Genomic DNA, 17,574 nt, shown 5'->3' with positions numbered 1-17,574 from the left:
CCAGTCCAGTCCATAGCCTGTTAGGAACCAGGCCACACACCAGGAGGTGAGTGACCGGCAAGTGAAGCTTCTCTTTATTTACAGCCACTCCCCATTGCTTGCATTACCACCTGAGCTCCTCCTCCTGTCAGATCAGCAACATTAGATTCTCATGGGAGCACAAACCCTATTGTGAACTGCGCGTTTGGGGGATCTAGTTTGTGTGCTCCTTATGAGAATCTAACAAATGCCTGATGATCTGAGTTGGAACAGTTTCATCCCCAAACCATTCCCACCACCCCTGGTCTGTGGAAAAATTGTCTTCCATGAAACCCATCCCTGGTACCAAAAAGGCTGGGGACTGCTGCTATAAGGAGTCAAGTAGGATGTACCTCTAATTAGAACTGCTTTTTAGAATGCTGGTTTCTGTCACAAGGTGGTGGGTGGAGGGTGCTGTGCACACCACTGCCTGTACACCTATACTGAGGGGTCTCTCCACATAGATGCCCTGAAGGCCATCACAGAGGTGACTGCCACACTACAGCACATTCTCATCCGGCTGGAGAACCTGCAGAAGCTGACAGAGCTACAGCGGGACCTGGTGGGCGTAGAGAACCTCATTGCTCCTGGCAGGGTGAGTGACCTTACTCTGGGAATGTTTTTTGAGCTACTTTGTTTTTTTAATTGAGATATAATTTACATACCACGAAAGTCACCCTTTTTTTTTTTTTTTTTTTTTTTTTGAGACGGAGTCTCGCTCTGTCTCCCAGGCTGGAGTGCAGTGGCCGGATCTCAGCTCACTGCAAGCTCCGCCTCCCAGGTTTAGGCCATTCTCCTGCCTCAGCCTCCTGTGTAGCTGAGACTACAGGCGCCCGCCACCTCACCCGGCTAGTTTTTTTTATTTTTTTTAGTAGAGACGGGGTTTCACCATGTTAGCCAGGATGGTCTCCATCTCCTGACCTCGTGATCCGCCCGTCTCAGCCTCCCAAAGTGCTGGGATTACAGGCTTGACCTACCGCGCCCGGCCGAAAGTCACCCTTTTAAAATGTATAATTTTGTCCAGGCACGGTGGCTCATGCCTGTAATCCCAACACTGGGAGGCTGAGGTGGGAGGATTGCTTGAGCCCAGGAGTTCAAGACCAGACTGAGCAACACGGGGAAACCCTGTTTCTATGAGAATTAAAAAAAAAAAAAAACAAAGAATTGCCGGGTGTGGTGGCACACACCTGTGGTCCCAGCTACTCAGGAGACGGAGATGGGAGGATTGCTTGACCCAAGGAGGTCGAGGCTGGAGTAAGCCCTGATCACACCACTGCACTCCAGCCTGACAACAGAGCAAGACCCTGTCTCCGTTAAAAATAGGTAAATACGGCCAGGCACAGTGGCTCACGCCTGTAATCCCAGCACTTTGGGAGGCCAAGGCAGGCGGATCACCTGAGATCGGGAGTTTAAGACCAGCCTGACCAACATGGAGAAACCCTGTCTCTACGAAAAATACAAAAAATTAGCAGGGCATGGTGGCGCATGCCTGTAATCCCAGCTACTCAGGAGGCTGAGGTAGGAGAATCGCTTGAACCCAGGAGGTGGAGGTTGCAGTGAGCCAAGATCACACCATCGCACTCTAGCCTGGGTAACAAGAGCGAAACTCTGTCTCAAAATAAAATAAAATACATACATATATACATACATACACACATACATACATACAAAAAATGTATAATTGAGTGGGTTTTAGTATCTTCACAAGGTTATGCAGCCATCAATATCTAATTCAGAACATTTTCATCACCCCAAAGTGAAACCCCCACACTGATTAACAGTCACTTCCCATCGCTATTTTGAAGGGGGCCCTGTTCTCAGGGGACTCTGTTCTGAGGTAATCCTATCTGGGTGGGGATGCTGTTCTGTGGGGACCTCGTTCTGCACCCTAACCCCTGGCAACCACTGATCTGCTTTCTGTCTCTAAGGAGTTAACCTGTCTGGGCATTTCATAGAAATGGTATCATACATTAATGTGGCCTCTTGTAAATGTCTTCTTTCACTCAGAATAATCTTTTCAAGGTTCATTCATGTTCCTTTTTCTTTTCTTTTTTTTTTTTTTTTTTTAATTTGAGACAGTCTCTCTCACCAGGCTGGGGTGCAGTGGCGCAATCTTGGCTCGCTGCAACCTCCACCTCCCAGGTTCAAGTGATTCTCCTGCCTCAGCCTCCCAAGTAGCTGGGACTGCAGGCACATACCACTACGCCCAGCTAATTTTTGTGTTTTTAGTAGAGACAGGATTTCACCATGTTGGCCAGGATGGTCCCAAGCTCTTGACCTTGTGATCCACCTGCCTTGGCCTCCCAAAGTGCTGGGATTACAGGCATGAGCCACCGTGCCCAGCCTTATGTTCCTTTTTGTGGCTGAATCATATTCCATCATGCATGTATCACGTGTCTCTCCACTAATCTGATGGACACTGGGTTATTTCCACTTCTTGGCTGTTATGAATAGTGCTGCTGTGGACATTCATGTACAAGTTTTGTATGGACTTATGTTTTCAGTTTTGAGTATATACCATATGCAGGGTCATATAGTAATTCCATGTTTAACATTTTGAGGAGCTGCCAAACTGTTTTCCAAAGTGACTGAACCATTTTTCATTCCCACCAACTTGTATGAGACTTCTAGTTTCTCCACATCATGTGTCACTTTTTGGTTCTAGCCATTTTAGTGAGTGTGTAATGCTGTCTTGTGTGGTTACAATTTGTATTTCCCTGATGGCTAATGATATTGAGCACCTTTTCATGTGTTTATTGGCCATTTGTAGGCTTTTTTGGAGAAATGTCTGTTCAGATCCTTTGCCCACATTTTATTTTATTCAGAATTTGTTAGGAACTCTTAAAACCCAAAAGTAAAAGACAAGCTGTTGAGTGTTAAGAGTTCTTTATATTCTGAATGCTATAGACCTTTATCAGACTATGATTTGCAAACATTTTCTCCCATTGTGTGGGTTGCCCTTTCACTTTCTTGATGGTGGCCTTCATTTACAACATGAAAGCTTTTAATTTATCTGTTTTTTTCTTTAGTTGCTTGTGTCTTAGATGTTATATCTAAGAAACTATTGTCAGCCAAGCATAGTGGTACACACCTGTAGTCCTAGCTACTCGGGAGGCTAAGGTAGGAGCATTGCTTGAGCCCAGGAGTTCAAGGTTGCAGTAAGCTATGATCCCGCCACTGCACTTTAGCCTGGACAACAGAACAAGACCCTGTCTCAGAAAAAAAGGAATTACTGCGAGCACTGCCACCTGCCCAGTGCAGCCTTGGGGCAGGGCTGGTGGGGTTGACCTGTGCTGCTGCAGTGCAGGACTCAGAGCACCCTGGCCCAGCATCCGGCAGCGTGTCCAAATGGGTCTGGCTCAGCGTTGGCGGCACCTACTTCCTCACCACCCAGCAGATGCTGTGCCAGGACCTGAAATACTTCCTGTACTGCTTGTACCAGGCTAACCCTGACAAGGATGAAACTGTTGCCTATTTAATGGTCAGAGACCCCACCTATTTCGGGCCTGTGCTGAACTACCTGAGACATGCCAAGCTGGTGATTAACAAAGATCTTGCAGAGGAAGGAGTGTTGGAGAAAGCAGAATTTTACAATATCACCTCATTAATAAAACTTGTAAAGGATAAAATTAGAGAACAAGAGAACAAAACATCACAGGTGCCCATGAAGCTTGTGTACCACGTACTTCAGTGCCAGGAGGAGGAACTCACACAGATGGTGTCCACCATGTCTGACAGTCGGAAGTTTGAACAACTGGTTAGCGTTGGCTCCTCTTACAACTATGGAAGTGAAGATCAGGCCAAGTTCCTCTATGTGATGTCCAAGGAACTTCACAACACCCCATACTGTATGGCCAGTGAACCCAGCAAGAAGACCAAGATTTTGCAAGAACAAGGTTCAAGGATGTGAGGGACACAGTATGAAAAAATGATTTACTCTTTCCCAAGATGCAATGAACTACCATGTCCAGGAAGCTTGGCTGCGAAAAGGAACCTGCTTTTGATCATTTTTCTAGAGATCTGTGTGTGAATCCTTTTTTGCCTCTGAGGTGGGTGGTGAGAGACAGGTCCAGCTGTCCAAGGCCAGGTGTCCCCAAAGGGAGGAGCATGGCGGCCAGGTGGGTGCTGTCTCTTGAGGGGGGCTAGATACTGAGACAGATGCTCCCAGTCAGCCCACTCAATCCCTGAAGATCATGTAAAGGACAGAGTTCTTGGTGCTACACATAGTCTGTAAAAGCAGTCTGGGCTTCACTGGCAGGAAGTGGCCACAGCGTCATCGGCGTCCAGCACGTCGTGGCCTCTGGTCTGGCTGCCAGGCCCTAGACTCAGTCGGGAACTCTGCCTCCCAGGTGGGATCGCTGGTTGCTCTCAACCTCACAGAGCTCCTGACAAAGGCGGCTTCTGCATCATCACTACTTCCTGGCACCGTTTCAAGGCCAGGCCTCTTTCCGACATAAGCTATGATCCTGCCTGACTCAGTCCGGGACAGTCAAGGCTTTTCAATTTGTGTTTTCCAGGCGAGAGAACTTTGTACCCCTTTTCAGTGTGGATAGACTCCCCAGGGTTTATACTCTGGAAATGCCCACAAAGATTGCTGTGTTGAGACTGATCTGTTCAACCTGTTAGCATGAGGTAGCAGTGTTGCCTTGTCCCCCACTCTGCGGGCTTGTGGGGGAGCTGGTGCCTGTCAGTGCCATGTCACACCTGGCATAGAGGTTGGGCTGGAGGCCTATCTGCTGGCTTCTGGAGCTGAAGGTCTGGGTCACGGTGAAAACTGGGGATGTTTATGGAGCATCACAAATGCCTCTCTCTCACCACTCTGTAATTTTCTTTGTATAACTGTCCAGCCTTTCTGGGATATTTGGGACTTCAGTCGACCTTCATGGGCTCCACCCAACATGACGTGGGAGCTGATGGGATTCTTTTAGAAACCACTGCCCACATGCTTTGAAAACAGACCTTTCTCAGCTGGTTGTGACGACCTGTCAGAGTCTGGGGACCTGGTGTGCAGGGCAGGCTCCAAGCTCTTTGTTTCTAGAACTCCAGCTTCCCAAGGAGCACTCTGCAGACTGACTGCCAGCTGCCCATGTGCAGGTCAGAGGCTCTGACACTGTCTGGTTTCCAATGCTTCTGGAGACTTCTTGCCTAGGCCTCATCTTCTTCTTTGCCAATAACCTAATTAACCAAGTTCTCCAGCATTAGGACTTACCATCTCCTTTTTGTAAGGTCTCTTGTATGCTGTTAAATGTTTGGCTTAGACAATTTATAAAAGCCTTTCTAGAGGGCAGACTTAGCCATGGGATGACCCTGTCCTCCCCAGCAGAGCTCGGAAGGAAGGCAACCACTGTGGGCCCTCAGGGTGTATCTCTGGGGAGCTGCTGGCCCCTTAGCATTGTTTGATTTTTGACTTTGATATAATAGATAGGCTTGTGTTTTTTTTTTAATTTGAAGATATTAAGATTTAATTCACTAAAATCACTAAGATTTAATTCACTAAAATTTGGGTATAGTATTTTATCAGCTTACAGTTTAATGCCTAAGTTTCCCCTGAAAATAGCAAACAAAATTGTGTATTTATGAAAAAAAGAAATGAAAAAAGAAAGAAAGCCTAACCCAGGGTATGAAGATTTACCCTTCTGTTTCTTTTCTTCTAATAATTTTATGTTTTACCTCTTCTGTTTAGATCTTTGATCCATTTTGGGTTAGTTTTTGTGTATACTGGAATGTACGAGTCCAGCTGTATTATTTTGCATGTGGATGTCCAGTTTTCCTGGCACCATTTATTGAATTGTCTGTCTTTTAACCCTTGTAGAAGATCAGTGGGGGCTAGGCATAGTGGCTCAAGCCTGTATTCCTAGCACTTTGGGAGGCCATGGCAGAAGGATCACTTGAAACCAGGAGATTGAGACTAGCCTGGGCAACATAGTGATACCTTGTATCTACCAAAAAAAAAAGAAAAAAAAATTTGCCTGGCATGGTGGCACACACCTATGGTCCCAGCTTCCCCCGAGGCTGAGGCAAGTAGATCACTTGAGCCTAGAAGGTCAAGGCTACAGTGAGCTGTGATCGTACCACTGCACTCCAGCCTGGGCAACAGAGTGAGACCCTGTCTCAGAAACAAAAACAAATAAATCAATGAACTGTAAACATATGGATTTATTTCTGGACTCTTGATTCTATCCCATGTCTATTGGGCCAGTTACTTTCTGTCACTAGTGCTTTTTGCTTCGAACTCAATACTCTCAACATAAAAAATTGTTTTAAAAATTACATGGAGATGTTTCCTTCTCAGCACACACATGTGCATTGAAGCATGTGTATGAATCATGTTCTGTGTTAGCTTTGTTAGAAGAAGGTATTGAAAATGTGGAACTGCAAGCTTGGAGAAATGAATTAGCCTGGAATACACAGGAAACCTTCCCCACTTCAGGAGTCTGGGCTTCGATTGGGTGCGAGGACCACCACTCTTTTGTTTCTCTCCTTGGCTGCATAGCTTTGAGCTGTTGCTGCTAGCTGGGAACTCCTGGAAGTAGGGCTCATGTTACATACCATTATTTCTCCTAGTAATCTCTGTGCAGGGTCTTATAGATGGTGGCCCAGGGAACTGTCACTGGGTCTTATAGATGGTGGCCCAGGGAACTGTCGCTGAAAAGACAATTGAGAGTAGCTCCATAGGACAGTGGCAAAGGTGTAGGCTCTTGAGCCATGCATCAAACTCAGGCTCACCACACTTCCTGTGTGTCCTGGGCAGGCTGCACTCCCTCTCTGAGGCAGGAGGTCTTGAGGATGAACAAGGAATCTATGTCAGCTGCTCAGCCCTGGGCCTTGCATGAAGTAGATGCTGTACAAATTCAAATAATAATTTGTTATTATTAGTCAAAATCTCTAAAGTCATGTCTGTATAGCCCAGAGTTTCTTGTCTTCCTGAGTTAAATATGTGTGTCAGTCAAGAGACAGAAACCATCTCAGTTATTTGAGCAGAGGATGTAATAAGCAAGGATTGTTAACCAGGTATAAAGTTGATGAGGTGCCAAAGGGTAAAAAGAACTGTGAAGTGTCAGGGAGGTGGCAGAACTGTGAGCCACAGGTATACCCCAGGGCTGGGGAACAAATTTGACAGCTTGGTCAAAGGCCCATAGCGCTGAGCCTCACAGCTGGCAGTGGGGCCAGTGCATGGTGGAGAAGGCGCCCCGTGGGTCTGGGACGTACATCCTGTGCGGGGGCTCTGGAGAAGGGGCTACTGCTCAGCCAGTGCTGGGGTCTCTGAATGTGATGCTGCTGCCTGTGGCTGGAAGGAACTGCCACTCCCAGGGCCACGCAATTGCCAGCAGCTCACAGGGACCTCAGCGTGCGGTCTCCAGGGCTGCCTGTCATGCCCCTGTGGCCTCTTAGAGTAGGGCTGGGAGGCAGGTTTGGAGTGAGAGCCACAAGCTTAGTTACCAGCCTCATCCCATTACGCAAATGCATCCATATGACCTCCTTCCTCATTGTGTGGGGTGGACGTTTCTGTTTGGGCTGGTTTTTCATCCTACATGTCTGTGAGGATTATCTGTGTAGTGTGCTCCTCCTTGCGCCTTCACACAGTATGTTGGGGCTGCTCATACTAGCGGGCCCCTGGCACATTCTCCGGACACCTGCTGCTCCTCCTGTTTGTCTGAAAGGAACAAATGATGGAAGGGTTCCAGAGCAGTCCAGGTTAGAAATTTGAAGGGCTCCCAGGACTCTCTCACCTTATCTGCGCAGGTGTCTGACACTGGCAGGATTCTTTTTTCTTATCTAATGCCCTGTGGGGAGGGGCTAATTTGAATACCTAGGAGAACCCTCCTTTCTTCCTCCCATTCTCAAACATGCTCCTGTCCAGTTTTTTCAAAGCAGATCTCAGATGATATCTTTGTGGCTGAACCCTCCAGCAGCTTCTCCTCAGCAAGAACAATACCCCGGGCTCTACCTCTTGGTTGTGTCAGGGCTCCAGGGCTCCTAGTCCAGGGCAGGTGCTCAGTAGATGATTTGAAGACTGAATTTGTTGGCACCAAGACAGGACCTGGTGACCATGGGCACTGCTGAGGGTAGAGGAGCCCCATTGGGAGGCCCCATTAGAGGACCCTCATTGGGAGGAGCCAGAGGAGCACAAGCGGCCACAAGGCTATTCCTGACCCTCGGCCCGGCTAGTGCACATCCGCCAGCTGCCCTCAGCCAGCTCAAAGGGGACTCTGTCTCTGTCTTTCAGGAGTTCATCCGTGAGGGCTGCCTTCACAAGCTCACCAAGAAGGGCCTGCAGCAGAGGATGTTCTTTCTGGTAGGTTTTCTCCCCACTCAAGCTGTGCTTCCCCCCAAAGGGGATGGGCAGCAATTCTGTTAGGGATACCGCATGCAGCAGCAGTCCCTTGGCCTCTGTGTAGTTTAGCACCTGGAGACTTTGATCCAGGTGGGTAGCATTGGAGTCAGACGAGGCCAGGAGAGGGTCACAGAGTGGGAAGAAGCAGAAAATAGCTTCTCCACCCACCCCGGGGCCAGCCTCCCTTCTCATTCCAGGTTCTGAGCACCTGACTATGGGACAAACAGAAGCCAAAAGGTTGTAAAGTCCACATACATGTGGCTGCAAGAAGGTGCTACTGACTGCCCAATGGCCAGTCGGGACAGGCTCACTGTTGGCCCAGAAGCCCCTCCCAGCATGTCCTTGTTCCTGCCAGTTAGTGGGTTCCAGCCTGAACCATGTGGATGAGGACACCAGCCAGAATTCCTTACTGCCTCCAGCTTCTCAGCCAAGCTAGCTGGGAGCCGACTCAGCAGATGTACTGGTTCCTGTGGCCACTTCCTGCCTCTGGTCAAAAATGACCAAATGAATGAATGAAAGTCCCCTTTTTGCCAGAAATCTCCAGCAAGCTGAATAGATCTGATGTCCACATGATGAGCAGCCAGAGTCTAAGTTGGTCTGACTATTAAGACACTTGTTTGTGAAGTTCATGGATGTAAAGCCTGCTACTTCTCAGTTCTCAGACATGTTGCTGTACACAAGCAAAGGAGTCGCAGGGACCAGCCACTTCCGGATCCGGGGCCTCCTTCCCCTCCGAGGCATGCTGGTGAGTGGTCTTGCACCCTGCCTGGGGTCTCCACGTGGTGCTGGGCTGGGCCCCACCCACCTCTCTCCTGCAGAGGTGAATCCTAACCCAGCAACACTGAGAGCAGCACCTGCTGAGTATTTGGCCGCATTGGGAGCAGCACCTGCTGGGCATTCCTTGTTGGTTGTTTCTGACCCCCATGGTCATTGTTCTTATTGATGCTCAAACTGCCCTGTCTCTGGTCCATCGTTCCCTTCTAGGGAAACCTGGACTCAGCCTGTGGTCTCTGTCAGCACCTGGCAGGACAAGGCCTGCTCCCTGCAACCTTAGAGTCAGCCTCTGCAGCAGCATCTTCCTCAGGCTGTGTGACATCCACACCAGCCCTCTGTCCCATGTAGGCACATGCCTGGGATGGGAGTAAAGATTCCTCATTTTAGCGTGATCCAGTTCATCAACTTTGTCCTTTGTGGTTGGCTTTTTGTGTTCGATGGAAATACTGTTCTCAGGTCATAGGGAGACTTTCATGCAGCTCTAGAGGCTCTGTCCACTTGCCCTGAGTGTGTCCCTGCACTAGGCCTGGAACGGTACAGACAGGTAGCCAAGTCCAGGACTTGCCATAAGGATGTGCCATCGGTACAGGACACCTCATCACAGTGACTGTCTCTCCCCATGGCCCTGCCAGGCCTCCTGCCTAGGGTGCCATGGACCTAGGGGCTCTAATCCCCAACTCTGCCCTATCCCTTTTGGCTTATTTGCCTTGACTACAATGCTAAAGTAGTCCTCCCTCCCTCCTTGTGATCCTCCCTCTCAGTGATGTTCCATCCCTGAGATCCTCCCTTGTAATCTTCCCTCCCTGGGGTCCTCCCTCCCTGGGGTCCTCCTTTCCTAGGATCTTCCCTCCCTAGAGTCCTCCCTCCCTCCCTGGGATCTTCCCTCCCTTGACTCCTTCCTCCCTCCCTGAGGTCCTCCCTCACTCCCTGTGATCTTCCCTTCCTGGAATCTTCCCTCCCTCTCTGGGATCTTCCTTCCCTGGAGTCCTCCCTTGCTCCCTGTAGTCCTCCCTCCCTGGGATATTCCCTCCCTGGAGTCCTCCTTCCCTAGGATCTTCCCTTCCTGGGGTCCTACCTTGCTTCCTGTGATCCTCCCTTCCTGGGATTTTCCCTCCCTGTGGTCTTCCTCCCCCAGGGCCCTCCCCCAGTAGGGTCCTCCTTCCCTGAGGTCCTCTCTCCCTGAGATCCTCCCTCCCTGGGATCCTTCCTCCCTAGAGTCCTTCCTCTACCAGTGGGGTCCTCCCTCCCTGGGGTCCTCTTTCCCTGTTCTTTCTTCAAGGGTTTTGTCCACTCTCATCCCTCTGCACTGCCTCCTCCTGATAATGAGCACCAAAACCCTCAGGCAGGTGTTTGTAAATTTTTTTTTCTTTTTTTCTTTTTTTTTTTTTTTGAGAGGAGTCTCGCTCTATCACCCAGGCTGGAGTGCAGTGGTGCAATCTCGGCTCACTGCAAGCTCTGCCTCCTGGGTCCACGCCATTCTCCTGACTCAGCCTCCTGAGTAGCTGGCACTACAGGCGCCCGCCACCACGCCTAGCTAATTTTTTTGTATTTTTAGTAGAGACGAGGTTTCACTGTGTTAGCCAGGGTGGTCTTGATCTCCTGACCTCATGATCATGATCAGGCCTGCCTTGGCCTCCCAAAGTGCTGGGATTACAGGCGTGAGCCACCCCGCCCGGCCAAGTGTTTGTAAAATGTAATTCCACTTTTCAGGCAAGAGGAGGTCAGATTGAATTAGCTCATCTGCCACCACTGGAAGCAGACCCCATTTGTTTTAAAGTATACTTTTAAAAATTACACCTTTATTATAGAAAAAATAATTGAAAATATAAGATAGAAATCACTCATCACTGACCAGGTGCAGTGGCTCACACCTGTAATGCCAGCACTTTAGGAGGTCAAGATGGTAGGATCGCTTGAAACTGAGAGTTTGAGACCTGCCTGGGAAACATGGCGAAGCCAAATCTCTAAAAATCTTTTTTTTTTTTTTTTTTTAATTAGCCGGGCATAGTGGTGTATGCTTGTAGTCCCAGCTACTTGGGAGGCTGAGGTGGGAGAATCACTTAAGCCCAGGAGGTCAAGGCTGTAGTGAGCTGTGATTACACCACTGCACTCCAGTCCCAGTGACAGAGTGAGACCTTGTCTCAAAAAAAAAAAACCCCACAGGAAAAAAAAAAAAAGAACTCCCTCATTATTGTACCACTCAGCAGTGATGGCTATAGGCATCTGCTGCACAATTGCCATCACCCACGGGCTGTTTTGTCAGGGCACTGATTTTCCTTTCCTTTCATGGCAGCTCCAGTTCACTTAACTAGTCACCTGTCATTGGATGCTTGGCTGTGGCTGGTTGTTGAGGACTGTAACATTGTTGGGTCTCTGTCTTTCTGCACATCCTTAATTATGTCCTTCAGATCAATTCCAAAATGTAGATTTGTCTGAGCAAAGGTGTTTATGGCCTTGGGCACTCCTGCTAAATTGCTTTTGGAGCACCTGTGCCAGCTGACCTGCCCACCTGCAGGAGCTAGGTTTAAACATACATCTTTCCCTCCACCATGGAAAGTGCTAGGCACCCATCTCTCTTACTCTTCCCAACTGGGTAAGGCGAGCAGCCCCATCAAGCAGCCCTGTCGTCTCACTTTTCGTCCCTGTGGACTGTCGGGGAGGCCAGCCTGGTCCCTGTGTCCTGGCATTCCGTGCTTTTCCTCTTGGGAATCACTCAGCTTGCTGGTCACTCTGGTCTCCATTGGTCTGAGTTTTTTGTACACATTAGTGAAATATTTATATGGTAAAAATGCTCACCAACCCTATTAAGTCACAAATTATTCTCAGTTAGTAACTGCCTTTTTACTTTGCAAATTATTTGCAAAAAAATTTATTTGGTTTTACCTTGTAGAATTTAAACTCCGTCTTGATGGGTTGTGTTTCTCTTACTCTAGAATGGCATCTGGCACATATAGGGAACCCAGCAAATGCTTGTTGAAGGTGTGAATTGAAACAGACACTCCTGGCCGGGCGCGGTGGCTCAAGCCTGTAATCCCAGCACTTTGGGAGGCCGAGACGGGCGGATCACGAGGTCAGGAGATCGAGACCATCCTGGCTAACACGGTGAAACCCCGTCTCTACTAAAAATAAATATAAAAAACTAGCCGGGCGAGGTGGCGGGCGCCTGTAGTCCCAGCTACTCAGGAGGCTGAGGCAGGAGAATGGCGTGAACCCAGGAGGCGGAGCTTGCAGTGAGCTGAGATCCGGCCACTGCACTCCAGCCTGGGCGACAGAGCGAGACTCTGTCTCAAAAAAAAAAAAAAAAAAAAGAAACAGACACTCCTCAACTTACGATAGGGCTATGTCCTGATAAACCCATTATAAGAGGAAAATATCATAGTCAAAAATGCATTTAACAGGGCATAGTTGCTCACACCTGTAATCCCAGCACTTTGGGAGGCTGAGGTGGGCGAATCACCTGAGGTCAGGAGTTTGAGACCAGCCTGGCCAACATGGCAAAACCCTGTCTCTACTAAAAACACAAAAATTAGTCAGGTGTGGTGGTGGGCACCTGTAGTCCCAGCTACTCGGGAGGCTGAGCACAAGAATCACTTGAACCTGGGAGGCGGAGGTTGCAGTGAGCCAAGATCGCGCCACTGCACTCCAGCCTGGGTGACAGAGCAAGACTCTGCCTCAAAAAAAAAAAAAAAAGAAATGAAAATTAATTTAATACACTTAACCTATCTGATATCATAGCTTAGTCTAGCCTACTCTTTTTTTTTTTTTTTTTTGAGATAGAGTCTGGCTCTGTCCCCCAGGCTGGAGTGCAGTGGTGCCATCTTGGCTCACTGCAAGCTCCGCCTCCCGGGTTTATGCCATTCTCCTGCCTCACCTCCCAAGTAACTGGGACTACAGGCGCCCACCACCACTCCTGGCTAATTTTTTGTATTTTTTAGTAGAGACAGGGTTTCACCGTGTTACCCAGGATGGTCTCAATCTCCTGACCTTGTGATCCGCCCACCTCCGCCTCCCAAAGTGCTGGGATTACAGGCGTGAGCCACCTTGCCCGGCCAGCCTAGCCTACTTTAAATGTGCTCAGAACATATATTAGCTTACAGTTGGGTAAAATCATCTAACATGAAGCCTGTTTTATAACAAAGTGTTGAATATCTCACATAATTTATTGAATACCATACTGGAAGTGAAAAACAGAATGGTTGTATGGGCACTTGAAGTTCAGTTTCTACTGAATGCTTATCACTTTCACACCATCATAAAGTTGAAAAATCAGGGCCTATCAGGGTCAGCTCTGGCTGTCTTTTCCTTGAGGGTTTCTATCCTTTGTATGGGCTCAGGAAGTTCTTTCCATGCCAATATTATATTAGCACCTTTTTACGGTTTCATTTTTCTCATTTAATTAATCTCCCTAGAATTTGTTTTTTGTTTTTTGGGTTTTTGTTTCGTTTTGTTTTTGTTTTTGAGACAGAGTCTCGCTCTGTTGCCCAGGCTGGAGTGCAGTGGTGTGATCTCAGCTCACTGCAAGCTCTGCCTCCCAGGTTCACGCCATTCTCCTGCCTCAGCCTCCCGAGTAGCTGGGACTACAGGTGGCAAATTTTTTGTATTTTTAGTAGAGACGGGGTTTCACCATAGTAGCCAGGATGGTCTTGATCTCCTGACCTTGTGATCTGCCCGCCTCAGCCTCCCAAAGTGCTGGGATTACAGTTGTGAGCCACCATGCCCAGCCTAGAATTTGTTTTGATAGATATTAGATTGGGATGTAACATTTCTCCCCATTATTTGTTGAATCCTTCATTTTCTCAGTGATGTCAAAGACTCTTTATCTGGCCGGGCGCGGTGGCTCAAGCCTGTAATCCCAGCACTTTGGGAGGCCGAGACGGCCGGATCACGAGGTCAGGAGATCAAGACCATCCTGGCTAACACGGTGAAACCGCGTCTCTACTAAAAAATACAAAAAGCTAGCCGGGCGAGGTGGCTGGTGCCTGTAGTCCCAGCTACTCGGGAGGCTGAGGCAGGAGAATGGCGGGAACCCGGGAGGCGGAGCTTGCAGTGAGCTGATGGGTCACTGCACTCCAGCCTGGGCGACAGAGCGAGACTCCGTCTCAAAAAAAAAAAAAAAAAAAAAAAAAAGACTCTTTATCAAATGGAAGCCTTTGTCTTTGCACTCGTTCTTTCTGGGCATTCTGCTCCATTCCTGTCTGCCCAGCATCAGTCCACTCTCTCTAGTTAGTGGTGTCATATGAGATAGTCACTGTTTGGGTGAACACATTCCATCCCTTATTCTGCCTCCTTTTAAAAAATGTTCTTTGCTATTCTCAAGCATTTAATTCTTCCAAGTAATCTTTTAAGTCATTGGACAAATTCCTGCCAAAAACACCGTGGAGATTTCAGTTGAAATTGCAATAAATTTTTGTGTTAACTTAGGGGAAGACTGACATCTGGACAATGTTTTGCTTGCCCTTGCTTATGCTGATTCAGATTTTTGATGTCCAGTGAGTGGCTTGGTTGGTGTATCAGGCTCTGCACAGGGAAGCTGTCCATTCTGTGGAGTTGTTGGTAACTGGCTGGTCCTGGGGACAGAGAACTGGCCCTTGTTCCTGACTGTTAAGGGGAGGATGATGCCTCTTGGCTTGAAAAGATCATCTTTATCATGTTAACACAGTTTCCTTCTGTTTCTAAGAGGTATTATCAGAAATAACACCTTGGATTTTGGCAAAGGCATTTTCAACATGTAGAGAATTGATCTCCCTTTTTCTCTCTGACTTCTGATAGGATGAATGTTATCAATCAGCTTTCTGATGCTGAACCATCCTTGCATTCCCAAAACAACCTTACTTGATCATGGGACAATTCCTTGTGTGTGCTTTTAGATTAGATTTGGTAATATTTTATTTTGGAATTATTTCATCTCACCACTTATAATTAAAATTAATCCCCAGTGGGTTTTCTTTGAATCTAGCTCTGTTAAGTTTTGGTCTTTAGTTCATAAATGAATTGTCCAGCTCCCTTTTGGATAATGAAAATGCTCAATGTTTTTTCCTTTGCTTGATTTTCAGCTAATAGTGCTGGACCCCCCGGTGAGTATTTGGGTACCCTCTGGCCCATGGCTCACCCCCTGGGGTGCAGCTGCCATGGCGCAAGGATGCCAGTGTCCTCCTTGGCCTCTTGTAGAGTCTGTGTGCACTTGGACAGCACTGGGCTTCCAAGCCCCACCTAGCATTGCCAGCAGTCACCTTGTGTCCTGCTCAGGCTTAAGCTGTCAGTTCCTTCTTGGCCACAAGATTTGGACCTTTTCTCCCACCCACAGGTGGAAGAAAGTGAGAATGAGTGGTCTGTTCCACACTGTTTCACCATCTACGCGTCTCAGAAAACAATTGTGGTGGCAGCCAGGTAAGGGTCTTCCATATCTCCATCCTGAGCAGCTCTGGATGGAGGGGTGGGGACTTCCTTGCCATAAGCCTCGAGTCCTCTGAGCTGTGAGGGGCCATGGAGCCTCATGGGGTTGTGCCCCCTTTGACTCTGAGCTCTGCTTCCAAGTTATGCAACCAAAGGAGCAGCCTTGCCCTTGTCAGGGGCAGGGCTGCTTGCTGACCCTGACAACATCCCACAAGTGGCAGACTCCAGTGCTGTGGAGCTGCTCCCTCTGCCCTCTGGTTCATAGTGCCTCCAAAGACGGGTTGGGTGAGTGGGCAGGCTCCTGTGGTCTCCCAGGGCACAGGTGCTTCCCCAACCCTCACGTCAAGAAGTGCCAGCAGCTAGTGATCAAAGCCCCAGCAGGGCAGCTTACACCCAGCCCAGCCAAACACTGCCTCCCAGTCCCAGTGTAGTATAGACTCGCATGAGACAGACCAGGCTATGGCACAGAAGCAAGTGGAAACAGCTCCCTCCTCCCCAAATAAGATCGACAGAAGGATGACACGGAGCTTATTTGGTGGCTGGGATGCAGGGACCCCTGCACGGTCACCAGCACCACACCGTGCTCTGTGAGGAGTCTCAGCTCCGATTCTGCAGCGCCCTGGCCATCATCAGAGGGCACAGGGCACTCAGTTCCTACCAGGAAATGTTCACTTCATCATGAACCAGGGCCAATCTTGCATTTCAGCATCAGAGGTGTAGAGAACATTGTTTCAGGAACAAACACCCCTGCAGACCCCTGTTCTAGGACCGGGGCCCTGCCTTGGCTCCCCCAACCCTGTCACAGCACCCTGGGGGTCAGGCTGATTCAGGGCCCTCCCAGCTCTCCTCCCTGCTGTTCTCGCTGGAGGGGACACGTTTCCCAGTCCTCGCCACCCATCAGGCAGGACAAAGCAGAATGTGGGAGAACAGGTGCCGTGAAGGCTCGCCCTCCCCTGAGGGCTGGGGCCCTACACAAAGGAGAGCAGAGCCACTGAGCCTCGCACTCCCCTCCTCCCCACAGCACTCGGCTGGAGAAAGAGAAGTGGATGCTCGACCTGAACAACGCAATCCAAGCAGCCAAGAGTGGCGGTGACACGGCCCCTGCACTGCCAGGCAGCACTGTGTGCATTCGTCCCCCCAGTGAGTACTGGCCACGACCCCCCAGGAGACCTCCACTACACCTAAGGAGGCTTTTTCTGGAAGTTGTTTTCCTTGGTCCCCATTGGTCTGCTAAGCTCCCACACAAGCCCCTTCCACAAGGAATGTTCCAGGCTACGCCTCATGCCTGGGTGGAAAGAGGGGTCAATCGGGCTGCTCTGGCAGAAGCACCTGTGGTTTTGCTCTCAGCCAGCAGCTGGCCTGGCACCAAGGGCTCCCCATTTCCCCAGGGCCAACCGAGAGGAACCCAAGGGGTGGAAGTATCTGGCAAGCAGAGGCCACAGGGGGTCCCCCCTGAGACACTGACTTCTCTCCAGGATCCCCCAACGAGGTATCTCTGGAACAGGAGTCAGAAGATGATGCTCGGGGTGCCCGCAGCTCCCTGGAGGGGCATGGCCAGCATCGGGCCAACACCACAATGCATGTGTGCTGGTACCGGAACACCAGCGTGTCCAGGGCAGACCACAGTGCAGCTGTCGAGGTACGACCACATGAGCACCGCCTCAGTGCATCTGGAAGCTTCCCAGCCCTCTCTGCACTTGGTTGCTGAGGAGGGGCCCTCAGGAGGGTACCAGCAGGCAGGCTTGGCCCCAGAGAGCTGCCTCTTACTCTCCCCTTGGTAGAAGGTGGTATGGGAAGTCCCCCTCATCCAGTCAAACCCTTTTTGAAAAGGGTGTTTCAGGTCTGGTGTCTCTGATGAAGTCCAGCAGGCAGGGCATGTCCTCAGGGCCTGGAGCTGGTGTGTAGTGGAGCTGAGAAAAGCCCTCCTAGACACATCCTCCCGCAGCCCCCACTCCCAGCGCCTCCGAAACCCTTCACCTTGGGCTTGGAGCTTGAGGCTCTGCCTGGGCACCCTGCCACAGAGGGTGGTCCGCCCTATCTCACTGCATGGGCCC

General features: G+C 49.5%; 1 protein-coding gene and 1 pseudogene across 5 annotated transcripts in view; both read left to right on the top strand.

The window, feature by feature from the left end:
* The window catches only part of FARP2 (FERM, ARH/RhoGEF and pleckstrin domain protein 2), a 145,224-nt gene that overhangs the window by 124,949 nt on the left and 2,701 nt on the right, over window positions 1-17,574 (top strand). For 3 of the 5 annotated variants that reach the window (XM_030915992.1, XM_030915993.1, XM_030915994.1), the window contains exons 19-25: window positions 483-613; window positions 8,246-8,314; window positions 9,009-9,098; window positions 15,181-15,201; window positions 15,432-15,514; window positions 16,542-16,660; window positions 16,996-17,159. In XM_030915992.1, the coding sequence (XP_030771852.1) occupies window positions 483-613; window positions 8,246-8,314; window positions 9,009-9,098; window positions 15,181-15,201; window positions 15,432-15,514; window positions 16,542-16,660; window positions 16,996-17,159 (677 nt within the window). The other 2 variants (XM_010376991.2, XM_030915996.1) reach the window with 2 other exon arrangements.
* LOC104673095 lies at window positions 1,876-3,928 on the top strand (annotated as a pseudogene).

This window comes from Rhinopithecus roxellana, chromosome 14 (genome assembly GCF_007565055.1).
Source record: "Rhinopithecus roxellana isolate Shanxi Qingling chromosome 14, ASM756505v1, whole genome shotgun sequence".
Lineage (NCBI taxonomy): Eukaryota > Metazoa > Chordata > Mammalia > Primates > Cercopithecidae > Rhinopithecus > Rhinopithecus roxellana.
Note: the sequence above shows the minus strand (reverse complement) of the source record. Positions and strands in the feature narration are given on the sequence as shown.